Here is a 14,406-nt window from a genome sequence, read left to right on the forward strand (position 1 = left end):
TTGTCGTTGTCTCGTAATGTTAATCAGTTTTTGCACCCAGATAGAGGCTCGCTCGCTACCGCACCGGGTCGGATAGGAGCGCTGGCCAATCACGTTACGCCGTGCTCAACTTGACTCCGCCCACTGGCCGTGACCGCGATGGGTCTATGCCGCTTCAGTCGGTGTCAGCACCGCGGAGAGGTCGCAGCGGGACCACATACTGGAGACAAGTGATGCTGGCAAAGTTGTTTCGGGACGAAAGCCAAAAAATTATCCGTTCGAGGGCATTTGATGTCCTCTTTTCCTTATTTTGGTATTTAAACGTCGAACCAGCTCAGAATATTCAGAATGATCAGAATCAAGGTAGGATCTATTGGAACGGAACCGGCCGTAGAAGGAAAGATAGATGAACTCTTGAGTCTTGGACTCTGAACATTTATTTAAGCCGGAGTTGCACCTATCTCATCGTCAGGTCGGGTCAGGTCACTACGCGATTACCTATAAGCAGTAGCGCGGGAACTTCTTCCAGACTGGGGGGGGGGGCTGAACCATCATAGAGATCAACCTAGGGTACCCCCAAATCTAGTTTTCTCATCGGTTTTAGGCCACTTATTTTTCAGACCTTGGCCTTTTCAACGAATAAAAAAGAAGAAAATATTTGCAAAAAAGTGAGGTATTCCGTCTCAGCTGAGTGAAGAAACTACCGTTTTGGCAACCTGGAATAAAGGTTTTAAGCTGCCAAATGAGTTGCCGAGTCAGTAAAATAGGTAGATTTTTCACTCACATGCTTTCTTCCTTTGTGACTCACAACCCCTAATTTGGGGAGGGCAAGCTGCCCCAACGGTTCCTGGCCTCATGAAAAGTTGTGAGGCACCGCCCCCACGGCCCCAGAGTTGTGAGGGCAAGCTTCCCCCACTGCCCTCTCCCCCGGTTCCCGCGCCTTATGTATGAATCTATGAAATTGTGTTGGTAGATTTCCGATTTCGCTTCCTCCAGCTGGGGGGGGGGCTCAAATACATTACGAGCCCCCCCCCCCCGCCGAAAAGTTGGGGGGGCTCAGCCCCCCCTAGCCCCCCCCCCCCCGGTTCCCGCGCCACTGCCTATAAGATCATGCGTAAGCCTCTGCATGACCCACAAATATTGATACATTTGGCAGCGTCAATAAATGTTTCTGAGGAAGGCGCAGAAAGCAACAAAGTAGGATGAAGAGTCTCGGGCACGGCCGATTGCCTGGGGCATCGCTCCAGCGAGACGACCGTATTCGTGATTCGTGAAGCGGTGCGGGGCGCCGGGTGGGGCAGAAGCGTAACGTGTCGTATGGTAGAATGTCATGTGTGTGTTATATTGTTAAGACGTGCACAGAAAGAATTAGGAATGTGGCAGGCGGACGTTATGAAGCACTACACGAGAACGAACATCAAGAAACACGTATCTTTTTGTAAAACTTATGTAACAGTAGGTACCTATGTCCTCAATGGTGAGATAACTATCTCTAGGCTTTTACTTTTCATGTTTGCATTTCAACACACAAGATCTGGGGGTAAAGTTAGCCCGGCGACCTCCTCAACCTAAGTCGATGATAAAATGGATTAGTCCTGAAGGTGTTCAATGCTTATGCTGCACCGCGATGATATAAATCGATCACGCCGGCATACATTCCTAATCAAATTTCATATATCATTTATCAAACACATAAACTGCATCCTATTAATGGTGATTCTATTTTGCAATTTGGACGTGTCTGACGCGATACATAATTTTACGCAAGCATTTGAAATCAACAGCGTCTTTTATGAGCGTTTTTTTCACAAGCCTCGCCAATCTTGTGTGGAAATAGATATTTTTTGTGCCTGAACAAGGTGTAGGTACGTATATTTGTGATAAATACAAAGTCGAGGGCTTCAACTAGTGCGTTACTTATGCGCGCTATTTAGCTCATTCGATTAAGTCACGGCTGCAACGACAACTGCACGGCAGCTACGTTCCATGCGAGCCGCCCCGGTGCGACAGCCACTGCCCCGCCCGCTCCTCGCAGCCACGGTACATAGAATACTAGGTAACACCGGTTTGTCCGCTCAACACAGGGCCAATGGTCACCACTTTCTTCAGCTGACGTCTGTGACCTTGAGCTGACCTAGGATGATAAACAGCTGACAATTTAGGCCATTTGGAGCTCACTTGACAGCTGAAGAGCGTGATTTAAAATATAAATATTTGTCAGGCACTTACAAAAGATATTATTCACCAGTCATTTTTTAAGCACATTCTGTCATAAATTAGCTGACTCCCTCTGGTCTTCCACACGGCAGAAAATGCAAGTGCAAATTCTGCCGTCTTGAAGTGAGCCAAACGCTTATGATGCACATGATCGTTTCTCTCAGAGCACAACGGAAACTGCGAGAAAACAAGAGAGAGTCGGACTCTACAAATGAATGAATTTGGAAGAAAAATAGCTGTATTTTTTCCTATGGAAATGTAGACTTTGAAAACATTGGCCATCAACTTTAAAATTGCCCCCGAATATGAAAATGTGTGAATTGACAAAACAGGCAATCTTGCTGTTTTTGCCCAAGTTTGTTCATGATTGAGAGAGATTCGATGCGAAAATGCACTGATATATACTTTTGAAAGCGAGGTCTCGATCAGTGTGTTAATTTTGATTTTTAACTTAACGCTAGTCCCACTTTTCCCTCCAAGAAAATATATTTGTCAATTTTTCAATAATCATATTATGCGTCATTGCTTTAAAAATAAAGAGAGTCGGACCGTAATTCTTTCAAAATGACCGATAATGCTCAATATCTACCGGAATATATTAACAGATTGGCCAGACTCATTGGCTAAATATGTTTAAATTGCATTTTTCTTACTTTCTGCAGATTTTCCTGCAAAATTTTACTGTAGTTTAAGCTGCGTTTCCTGCAGATTGTGTTCACAGACCAATGGGAGACAAGTATTTCTTCATCAACAGGTTTATTCGCCATCAATTGGTCTAGCGGGTGTTTTTCGCATGCGCAGCTTATGTCACAGCAGCGTAAGAACACGTTCGCTTTAAATCATTATGGATATTTCTTTTCGGAATATCAAAGGTCAATGTTGATGTGTTTCATAAGATTTGTGGTGGCGGGATTATCGTCATTAACTAATTACTTGATATATTTTAATGGGGAGTGGTGTAATGCCCGCACGACTGTTGACTTTCATTGTAATTGCTTGAGCTTGTTCCTGGGCTGCCTCAGATAGCAGAATGGTGTGTCAAGTATCATGGCCTGACAGGAAGGTGGGTACCCAGACCCCTAGCTCAATATTAATCTCAGATGAAGCCCGTATATATGTCATAGAGATTGTTAAAGTTTTAACCTCACCTACATATAACCTAACATAACCTGAAATCAGTCCCACACACAAGGGGGAAAAGCTCAAATTATTGAGCGCTCAAAATATTGAGCGTGTGACGTCAGAGGCTCCCATAGGCGTAATGCTGAGGGCTCAAAAAATTGAGCCGTTTCAGGAACACGTTATGCAAAAGCAACTCGCAACACCTAGGGAGAAATGGCAACACCCTAGGAGAATCACTAATGATGCAAAACAGATCAGGCTTTCATATTTTTCACTGCTCAAGCTTCAATGATTGGGGGAACACCAATTTATAGGTCGAAATCTTACGGCATACCAGGATGACTTAAAAACAGGCCAATATTTATGTCGAAATAAAAGTTATTTTTTGTCCATTCACGTTTTTTACTAGGGTTCTGTTGGAAAGAGCATTTTTCATACTACCCAAAATGATTGCGACTCAATTTCACATTACCCATATCGGAGAATATTTTTCATTTGGCGGCGCCGTTTGTTTATTTCGTCGCGACGTCTCCGGTCGCGTGGTTGTCGTCGTCCTTGTGTTGAAGGTAAGTGTTTATCGTTTTAGTTATACTTAGATGTTAAAAGGTACACTGAAAAGTTTGAATATGCTGTGATTTTAAATTTGGAAACACGTAAACGTCAATCAATTCACGTTTTCCTCGATTTGCGTGCAGATAAGTAACTGTCGACGAAAGTGGCGCCATTCGATATGATGTTTTGAAGGAAGGAGACACAACATATTTACGTGAAAATTTTTGTTTTTTAGTGGTCTAAGTGCTTCAAAGAGGCTGTGAATGTTTTCTTCACACAATTTTTCATTAGGTTTGATGAGGTAAAAGGTAGTTTCAGCCTTAACTTTCATATAATTGACATTAAAACATGATAGTCCACTGCTATCAGTGATTGAGTACCTTGATATTTGGCATTTCTTATTAATTTGAATGTATTCTCTATCCATATGTCCTGATAGTAAGTGACAATACTCTGCCAATATGTTTCCATAGTTTTCACATTCATTTTCCAGTCCTTTACATAACATCACAATTTATAATCAACAAAACTCAACTCCTTCGTTACTTCACAACACTGATAGCATGACAGACTGACAGTCAACTATTGTGTGTGTGAATGCTGAAACAGGATAGCCACTTTGCTGACTGGCTCATATGAAATATGATAAAAATGATCCTTTATACCTATTATTTCCATCTGGAGGATCGGAGTCAATGGAAAAGGAAGGCCACTTTCAAGCCTCAAGGTCTAGGCCGCCAGACGCCAGTCGGCAGTCACCACCAAATTTATAATAGATTAATTCATTATTATACTTTGAGACCCTTATGTCACTGGATCGGCATCACATTTTCAGTTTCAATATAGTAAAGGTTTTTATTTGTATGATGTGAAATATTTTTCTGAATCAGAATTTAATTATCCCTAGGTACCTGGTAGAGGTTTCGGATTTAATGCTCATTGTTGGTGTGCAGTCAGGATTTTTTGACAGGTCCAGATAGGGAATCCTGAGCAATTTTATAGTAAAGTGGTCTCCTTATAATCACCACACATTTTATCAAAAGCATTTGCAGAATTCATTCAATGAAGAATTTTATCAATGTTGCACCCATTTCTTAGGCGACCTAGGCTGCATCTTTTTTTAGTTCCTGTTGTATGACATATCTTCCATTTTGTTCCACTGCATAAAGAAAAAAATCGTTTGAGATCACCAAACAGCTTTTCTTTTTCTGGCAGGTCTGCACAACCAAGCGGTCGCTGGCGAGGACGTCGGCCGTCCCTGTGGGTAAGGTCATCTGCTCAGCCTTTGTGGAGATCAGCAAGACGTCACCAAGATGAAGACTTCGCTGGAGCAGAAGCCGCTGACCCGTGTCCGATCGGGCAGGTCATGCTCGACGGCACGAGCCACAACTTGAACGACTCGGTGACATCAACAACATGGTGGAGCAGGTGAATGAGTTTGGCTACGTGTTGTGCGACTGCAAGAAGGGTTGTCTGCGTGTTCTGGCCGGTGGAGCGGCGACGCTGCGCAGTCTGTGCTGGCGGTGAGCAGCTGGCCGTGGTGACCGCGCGCGCCAACATGCGCCGACAACCTGTGATGCTTCGACGGCCCCGGGACAGCCCGATGCCGCCCACTATGCGACGCCGACCGCGCACTGTCTGCACGGCCACATGGAGGTGTGCCCGTGCCTTTTGCCCGCACGCCGCTACCTCGCAGCTGGTCTGCAACCACGCCGTCGCCGCCTGTAGCCCGATAACAAAACGGCTGTCTGATAATGCCGCGTGTTCTTTGTGATGTTGCTACTGTGATGGTTGCTACTGCTGGTCTGAGACTCGATGTTTCCATTCGTCCTTTACATGTTAAGGATTTGATAATGATTAGCTTAGTCCGAGCTTAGGTCGTTTATATCATTTGTTATATGGCATATTTTGGATCAAAGCAGTACGACACTGCCTCCTGCTTTTGTGATGTATGCTGGCAAGACGCAGGTTCCGGTCGCAGGTCACCCGGTTCCAATGTGGTCGGGCTGGCATGCGATAATGTGATGTTGTTTTGCTCGTCTCTGTGTTCCACACTTGATGATGTTTGTGAATCTAACCCACATTGTATAGTATTTTTGTTTGTTTGCGGCCGATGGCCTTGTAGGTTGTAACCGTGGCAATACAGTTTTTCCTGCTATAATTCTCCAATATTCAAGCGTGGGTGGATGTCTTTCTGTATTCACGTATTCCCTTCTCCCAGTAGAGAATATCAATACAGTATTCATACGGATTATTCAAGCCCTGTATAATTATCTGAGGTGTGCCGAATCCGAAAGGCGACCGATAAAACTACTAGCGGAAAATGTGACATGATGCCATGGGTTTGTGAAAAGTTAAGGTGCCACGTAGCATTCAACTTCCTGCATTTCTGTTTCAACTCAGTTTAACGTATTTCAACGAACAGAACATCAAAAATGGCAGCCAGTACCGGCTTCACCTGTCACGGAGAACGCTCAAAAAATTGAGTGTAGATGCTGGCCGGCACTCAATTTTTTTAGCGCCAGCTGACTGTCGTCTGTCGTGGCGCTCAATTTATTGAGTATCGCGGTCCCGAACGACAAGTGGCGCTCAAAAAGTTGAGCGTCTTTAGGACATTTTCTTTCCAAAAACACCGATATAAATTATCACGGCGAGTGTTCGAGAAGAAACCTTGTTGCTCCCTCTTGCCATTGATACCTTATTTGGATACGATATTTACCGTAGTGTGACGCTAAAGGCATTGTAAAATACCATCGTTTCGCCTATTCCTTCATAATGGGGCCCGCTCAATTTTTTGAGCGCTCAATTTTTTGAGCTTTTCCCCCTTGTGTGTGGGACTGAAATAACCAGACATGCTAGAACCCTTATTTTGGTCAAATGCTGATGAGCAGAAAAATATTAACTTTTTGACGATTTGCCATGCCTACCTATTGCTATGTCTGGACGAGGGTTTCTCGGTTACTGTGTAGATAAACTATGGTGAAGATAAAAAACATCATCTACCCTAGCCTAACCTTTGCGTACTAAACTACCACTTTTGGTAAATGTTCAGAAAGAGTGATTCACTTTTCAGGCATACATTTTGTACATTCTTGCACTATTTGACATCCTGAATCCAGATATGATATTTACATGTGATACAAATACAAAACAAAAATCAAACCTTACCTAACCATATGCCAGACTGGAAAACATCCATGCACTACGCCGGATGCCAGTGAGACGAAATTCGGCGCAAGCGATTTTGCGCCGAAATTTCTGAGTGATTTGCGCCAAAACTTAGGTGCCTATTTGTGCGAAAATTAAAGGAAACAGTCCACTTTCCTGAAATCAGTATTTTGCTATTGATTTATGATTTTTTATGCTCAAAATAATCATGAAATAAAATAAAACCTTTTTGTAAAAACAATTATTTTCTTTATTTTAATATAGGGCGAACTATATTCTATGTAAAATAATGTTTCACGCGGAAGCTTATTACGCATTGACCAATCATATTGCGTAGCTCAAACCTACGAATACTGCATTGGCTGTAAGCAGCACGCTGATTGGCTGACGATGACGTGGCTGCATTCCTGTGCAAGGCACGCATTCCTCTACAAGGCACTCTTTTCGGAACGAGAAATGGAATTTCTTCGTCTAGGGTGATCGTTGAGCCGTAAAAGCTCCTGATTTGTGCTAGTCTCAGCTCAAGCTACGAAACTGCTATTCCAGCTCAAAACCCCATGTTAAAAGTGAACTATTTCCTTTAAGCCCTTTTCATATAAAGCACATGTGCACATATACTGATCAAGGCTATATCAACCAGGCAGAGTGTTTCGGGGCTTTGTACGCTATCCCATGTTTGAGCGTCCGAATTAGTTTTTATTTCCACGTAAACCCAATACCTCGGTGGGAGCCAGCGAGGGCCCGGCAGCGCAGCAGCACGTGCTCCGGCACATCAGCCTCTTCTCGGCTCACGGTGCAGAGCGCCGCTGGGCACCGCTTGTCTGGGCACTGCTGACACGCGGCGGAGTGGAGACAGCCGATTCGGTGCCGTATTGGAGCGAGATGCCCCAGTGGCCGGCCCTCATCTGGTGCACCGAAATGGCATCCTCTCGGTCCTCTCCGGGGAGAGGGAGCGGCGGCGTGCTCCCGAGGAGTGGCTTGAATAGTGATTCTGAGCAGTTGTCGCGCCACTGATGCGAGGCCGCACAATGAACCGCCCTGGTCAGCGATCGGGCGTTTGAGGGCAGGGCGGCCGCCAGTTTTGCCAGATCGTCCACGCTCTCATTCCCCTCGATACTGCAGTGGGCAGGAACCCACTGCTATTGCTTAACGACGCTTGGCGACGTTCAACAACGTTTTCCATGCCTATCTCTACGCCGAAGGTTGAGGCCTCACCTGGGCGGCCGTTCCTCCGCTGAGTAGACTCAGGGCGGCTCGCCAGTTCGAGCACGCGACGACCGGGGCGGGGGACGTCTCGTCCCGCAACCTCTCCAGAGCTGCCCACGGGGCGAATCTGCTGCTAGATTGACCAGCGTACCGCATAAATTCGGTGACTGTCTTTCGCCAAAAAAATATGCGACCGCCCTGCACCGAAAAATTCGTCCGCCGCCATGCGCTGAATTCGGCGCATGCGAAATTACGCCGGACGTGCGCTTAAATTTTCGGCGCAATCCCGCCACTACGCCGGACATATTCGGCTTAACGTGTATTTTTTTCCAGTCTGGACCCCATGTTGCATATTCATATGAACTGTAGATCAGATATTTTTTGAACAAATACCCATCTTTCATCCTTTCAGCATGCCTACAACCTACTAAACAGCCTTGGTATCAACCTACCATTCATACTTTATCTACACAGTACACATGCATATTGATATATGGGGTATGTGGTTCAGTAGGTTATAGTAGGTCAGGTGCCTACATGCTATCATTTGTCATGCTTTGATTTCAGGTGGTGTCTTGTGGGCTTTATAGTGGGCTTTGTGGCCCTCTCTAAGTGCAAGGGTTAAGTGTTGATGCACATAATGCAATGTGTTTTTTTTCCATGGGCGCAGGAACCTCACTTAAAGTGTGGGGGGAGGGGGCAGAGAACTTCAATGTCACTTTGTGGGAACCCCAATACCCCTATAAACAAATTCTTGGCAGTTTCGTGCTTATCTCACCTTGCCGAACAATTTCTTGCTCTTAGTTTTGAATTTAAATGAAAAATAAATATTTTACTTTAAAAATTAGCATAGCTTAAAAGTGGGGACATCCCCCCCCCCCGATCCTAGACCTTTTTTTCTTAATGGTACAAATCATCCAGATTCATATGAGAAGGGTAGGTAGCTACCTACAAAATCAAATCAATGCCTCAATTGTTCATTGTTTTATTACAATAAGTCCCTCCTCTGCCAATCACACTAAACTATCTACTGTCACAATGCAGTGTGCGTCATGATTTCTCAACTCTATGCATACAATATATTTCCATTTGTCAATCACATATTGTTTTTTTTTTTACAGGCTTTCCGGTTATGACTGAGGCCAGCATCTCACGTGTCCTGGCTACGCCAAATCACTGCGGATGCCGGATGCCGAGGACCGGAGAGCCAACCGCTTTGAGGCGTGAGCTCTGTGGCGTGGCTCGAGTGATCACCAGGTTCTGACGGCTACGGCGCCGTCGACCTGGTTGAATAGCTGGGGCCTGGACGAGAGTGCCCTTAGTACGGTGGTCAATCGGTTACGTTCGAGGGGCGCTCGAACACGCTGCCGTCGCGTGGCTGCCGGCGGCCGCCCCCTCGCACGTGAATCTCCTGGAGCGAGGACTGCGGGAGGCGGCCGCATCATCACCTGTATCCGCGCTCAACACCGTGCCACGCACTAATGGCGGAAGCCCGACTTTCTCCGATGGAGGAGAGAAGCTGGACGCTGGCTGCCAGGCTGCTGGGGAGGGCGCTGGGTCTGCCATCAGGGGACCCCCTGCACGCGACCGCCGAGGCCTCGGCACCGGCGCGCCTGCCTTCGGTCCGAGGCTGGAGATTGCGAGGCCGCCAGGCCTGGGCGAGAGCGAGAATCCCACCGTGGCAACAGACGGCTGGCGTCACCTTCCGGTTGGACGTGTGCCCGATCCGGGCTGGGGCCACGGCGGCGGAAAGGGAAAGCGTGGCTACGCTGCACCTCGCGTTCCTGCCCCTGTGTGCTGTCCGGCTTTGGACGGACGGATCTGTGGAGGGCGGAGTCTTCAGGCGCTGGGCGGGAGCCGTGCTGGTCTGGCTGGACGAAGAGGTCGAGGAACTGCGGGCCCCGGCCGGAGAGTTGTGCTATAGCTACCGCGCGGAGATGGTGGCGCCGGTGACCGGTCCGGAGACCGTACTCGGAAGAGACAGACAGAGACCAGGACCTGCGGTCTCCGGTCCGTACCTATCTGCTAACTGTGCGGTAGTGCTGGTGTAGTGCAACATTTTTGGATGGCTAGCTACATTTCACGATTAAATAGCTGGTACGTTTCAGTGCAGGTGGCGTGACGAACAATGTGTCTGTTGGCCACTTCTGCGGAAGCTGCCATTTCCTACTCGAAGGCGGGCGCGCTGTTTGGCTGGGCCGGCAGGATGTTCCCACTTCCCATTATGTGTCGACGGCAAAGCGAGTATATTCATGTTCTTTTAATGCACAGAAGTCTGTTGTATATTTGAAGTTTTATTTTAGGTTGACGATTGCGAAGGGCAGATTCATCTTCTCTCTTTCATTTGTGTTGCCACTTTAGCGTTCATGTTTGTCATAAGTGTCCTGGTCCGGCTTGGTTGTCATCTTTATTCGTGATGTATTTTATTTTACGAACATGCTGGTGATCAATGCAATACACTTTTGATTAATAATGCTGCTTTAGCTCTGATCCTTTGTGGTATGTCTTGATTGTACTACTGCGATAGTGATTTTTCCTCACCAAAATATGCAGGCAACAAATGTAAATGCTGCCAAAAGTTTGTCATTGCGTGATGTATCTAAAAGACATCAAGTTTCTGAACGTGGTCGTGTACTACGCAACCGGAAACTCAATAGGACGTGGAATGCTGTGAAGCAAAACTACAGAAGTGAGGCTGGCCACGCCAAAATCAAGTGAGATATGTCTAGCCTTTCTTCAGCCGCCAAGGCTTCGACAGACTATCCGCGGGTTCGGTGTCTCTCGAACTACGAAAATTCAACGTCGTCCGGCCAATCCTGGTTAAGGTCAGCGGGGACTTAGCTGTGGTTATGGAACAGGATTGGCCGTCCGAGAGACTCAGAACCTGGGGTATGTTGCAGCACAGCTATGTCGACCGAGTGTCGTCGCAAGCTACCCCTTTCGACGAGAAAAAGTAAAACCGTCCCGTCCTAGGCTGACTAGGCTTAGCTAGGTGGCAGCACAGTCGCGCCGGCAGGGGGCAGTGCCACAACCAGCCGACTGATATTTTCGTGTGACGTCAGAACCGGTGCCTCCCTGCTCGCAGCCGACTGACCGGCCAAGGTCACCGGGGCGCCCCGTCCGCCGGGAGGGCGGAGCTTAATGGTCACGTGTTTGTGACGTCACGCCTACGTACGGATAGCCTCTACTCCACTGACGGATTTACGGAGCCGAATTTAACATTACGAGGCAACGACAAGTGCTCTAAATTTTGATATTTTGTTAAAAGACCATATTGACAAAAATTGGCGCTTGAGCTGAAACATCGTCTGCAAAAATTTCAAGCTAATTGGACAAAAATTGGAAAAAATTATCGCCGAAAAACAGGGTCTCATGGGGTCTGAAATGCATAGTAGGACATGTGTTTAGGTTAACTCAATCTGGACGCCACAGGAAACCGATAAAATGCACTAAAAAAAGTACATTCCGAACGGAAATTGAATGCTCGTTAAGGAACTGGGCTCAGAATTTGGATAGGGTCTTTAGTTTTTTCTCTATTTTGAAATGAAATCGAAAAAAATGTCAAATTTTTACAAAATTTCAGCATTAACTTACTTTAACATAGATTTATGACGTTATTTTTACACGCAAATATGCAAAACCGGGTATCATTCGAAAGCTTGTGGCATAGGAAAGGCGATGAAAGTTACCACGAATCGATTACGCAATTACACCGGACACGGTGGGCCAAAAACCGAATTTCGGGGCCAAAAATCGAAAATCGTCTCTGAAAACCGGAAAAGCATTTTCAGATCAAAACAAATGCCCATTTCGGTTATGATAGGACCCAATGAATAAGAAAAATTCGGTCGCTTTCCAGGAACAGAAAATCTTTCATTTTTTGTTGCATAGTGAATTATTGGTCAGAAACTAGGTGGAAGTGTAGTTAGATGTTTTAGGATGACAGCGGGTGCTGTCTAGTTCATTTACAGTTGAGTTTCATGCTCAGCGTCGTCAGAAACGGTCCATATCGGAAAACGGCAAAACTTTATGACGTCACTGTGACGTCATCTTAGGTGCCACAACCAACAAACTTTTCTCAAACATTGCCTAGGTATTCATTTGAAGCTATGCCAAGTTTCACGTTCGTAGCTCATAAGGTTTCGGAGATATTTTACAAAACGTAAAGGGGGCAACTTTATGCCCCCCCCCCCCCCCCCCCCAGCGGCTCGTGGGTTAAAATTGCATTTGTTTGTTTGTTTATTTGATTCATCATCCACGGGCATAGAAACCCAAGAATGGACGAAGTCTCATATAAAAACGCTGCACACATGCAGCACGTAAGCACGCACATCACACACGTCTCACAGACATACATACACTCTCTAAGTCGTGTTACGCTGAGCGGTCTGACGGACGGTACGTCTCCACTGGTAGGAGCTTTGGTGCCATATATCGGCCTCTCGGCTGACATTCATCAGCTCGTTGCAGGCTTCCGGGATGCGGACAAACAAGCCGCGCTTAATAGTGTTGACCCTTGCGTAGGGGACATGAAATAAGGCCGGCCTGCGCACGTTCCAGATGCAGAGGCAGATGCTGCAGGAGGTACGACGAGTCTATGACCTGACGGTGGACATTTCTAATAAACATGAGGTCATGTTGTCTAGGCCGACGCGATAGGTTTTCCAAACCAAACTGTTGCTCCAGCACGTCGTATCGCACAGGCACATCAGTGAATCGACAGCGAACGCGGAGCCACGTCATGAACTTGTGCTGTAAGCGCTCTAATCGCAGCAAATGAGTGGCAGCCGCGCCTCCCCAAATAACACTGCCGTACTCGGCTATCGATCTCACGTTCGCACAGTACGAGGTGATAATCGCCTGAGAGTCACATCGATAGAGTCACCGGCCGTGCTTCCCTGTCTGAAACGAGCGGATTAGATTTCTGGCAGATAAATATTCTCTGCAATAGCTGCCGCATAGGTAGCAAGCATCCTGGCAAGTGATGAAGCGTTCCCAACATAGAGACACTCTACACTACATACATGCCCTTGGAGCTCCTGGTCAGATAACCCTTTCTCACATAGAAGAGCACTCACGCGCGCACACCGCACGATCGGGCCAAACGGCGGATGTCGAAAGGCGGTCGTACCCGACGCGACTCCGTGAAGCGCCCGGGGCCCTCGTGCGGCTCCGTCTGTTGGTGTCCCATAAGACAGAGCCGTATATGTGTGCGAGACGGTATAAAAGCCGAACGCAGATGGCCACAGTCACACTTCACTTCAACAGCTCATTCTTCCAGCATGAAGTTCCTGGTGCTCGCTGCGCTGGCCGCGGTGGCCGCTGCCGACCAGTCCGGTGCCTCGGTGTACCGGTACGGTACCTCGGCCGGTACCCAGTCCCGGTACACACTGGCAGCTTCCTCAGCTGGGTACGGACTCAAGTCCCGCAGGAGGCCGTTCGAGCCCACACTGAAACCGCTCAACGGAGGCTACTCGCGGCAGAACGGGAGGGCCGGCCAGAACTACGGAGCCTACAACTCCCAGGCTAACGAAGGGTCCAGCTCGCAGACTAACGGAGGCCTCTCCCAGTCCAACGGAGGCTATTACTCCCAGACAACCGGAGACTCTGGCGCTTCTTCCATCGGTGGCTACAGCTCCTCCGCCGGCCTCTACAGCTCCCAGTCGAGCGGAGGCGGCGGCCGGCGGCCGGCCGCTCGCTACACTCCCCGGTACGGCGGCACCCTCAGCGCGCGCGGCTCGGCGCTGGCCCGGGCGCGGCCGGAGCCGACGCCGGCGCCGCAGCCGTACTCGTTCAGCTACGACGTGCTGGACGTGTTCGGTAACGACTACGGCGCGGCCGAGGCGTCCAACGGCGAGCAGGTGCAGGGCCAGTACAGCGTGCTGCTGCCCGACGGCCGGCTGCAGACCGTCTCCTACGCCGTGGACGGAGACTCGGGCTTCGTGGCCGACGTGCAGTACGAGGGCGAGGCGCGCTTCCCGGACGCCGCCGGAGGGCAGCAGGGGCGCGGATCCGTCACCTCCGGCTCCGGACCGGGCGCGTCCTACCGATACGGACGGAACTAGCGCTTTAGAATGACCTACTTCTTCGATGAATCGTCTTACTGTCAAATCAAACTGTGCCTTATGATTGGGTTGTGGCTATTTATACTAGCTCTGTCGG

The 14,406-nt window shown here is 48.0% G+C and overlaps 1 protein-coding gene and 1 long non-coding RNA gene across 2 annotated transcripts; both read left to right on the forward strand.

Annotated features, from left to right (window-relative positions):
• Window positions 1-2,997: 2,997 nt before the first annotated feature.
• LOC122394469 lies at window positions 2,998-10,717 on the forward strand. The gene is made up of 2 exons (XR_006258878.1): window positions 2,998-3,259; window positions 9,366-10,717. It is a non-coding gene; the product is annotated as an uncharacterized LOC122394469 (long non-coding RNA).
• Window positions 10,718-13,526: 2,809 nt separating this feature from the next.
• LOC122394477 (pro-resilin-like) lies at window positions 13,527-14,309 on the forward strand. The gene has a single exon (XM_043391364.1). The coding sequence runs from the start codon at window positions 13,527-13,529 to the stop codon at window positions 14,307-14,309; it is 783 nt and encodes a 260-aa protein (XP_043247299.1).
• Window positions 14,310-14,406: the final 97 nt, after the last annotated feature.

Source organism: Amphibalanus amphitrite, unplaced genomic scaffold (assembly GCF_019059575.1).
Source record: "Amphibalanus amphitrite isolate SeventyFive unplaced genomic scaffold, NRLGWU_Aamphi_draft 000594F_arrow, whole genome shotgun sequence".
NCBI classification, from domain to species: Eukaryota; Metazoa; Arthropoda; class Thecostraca; order Balanomorpha; family Balanidae; genus Amphibalanus; species Amphibalanus amphitrite.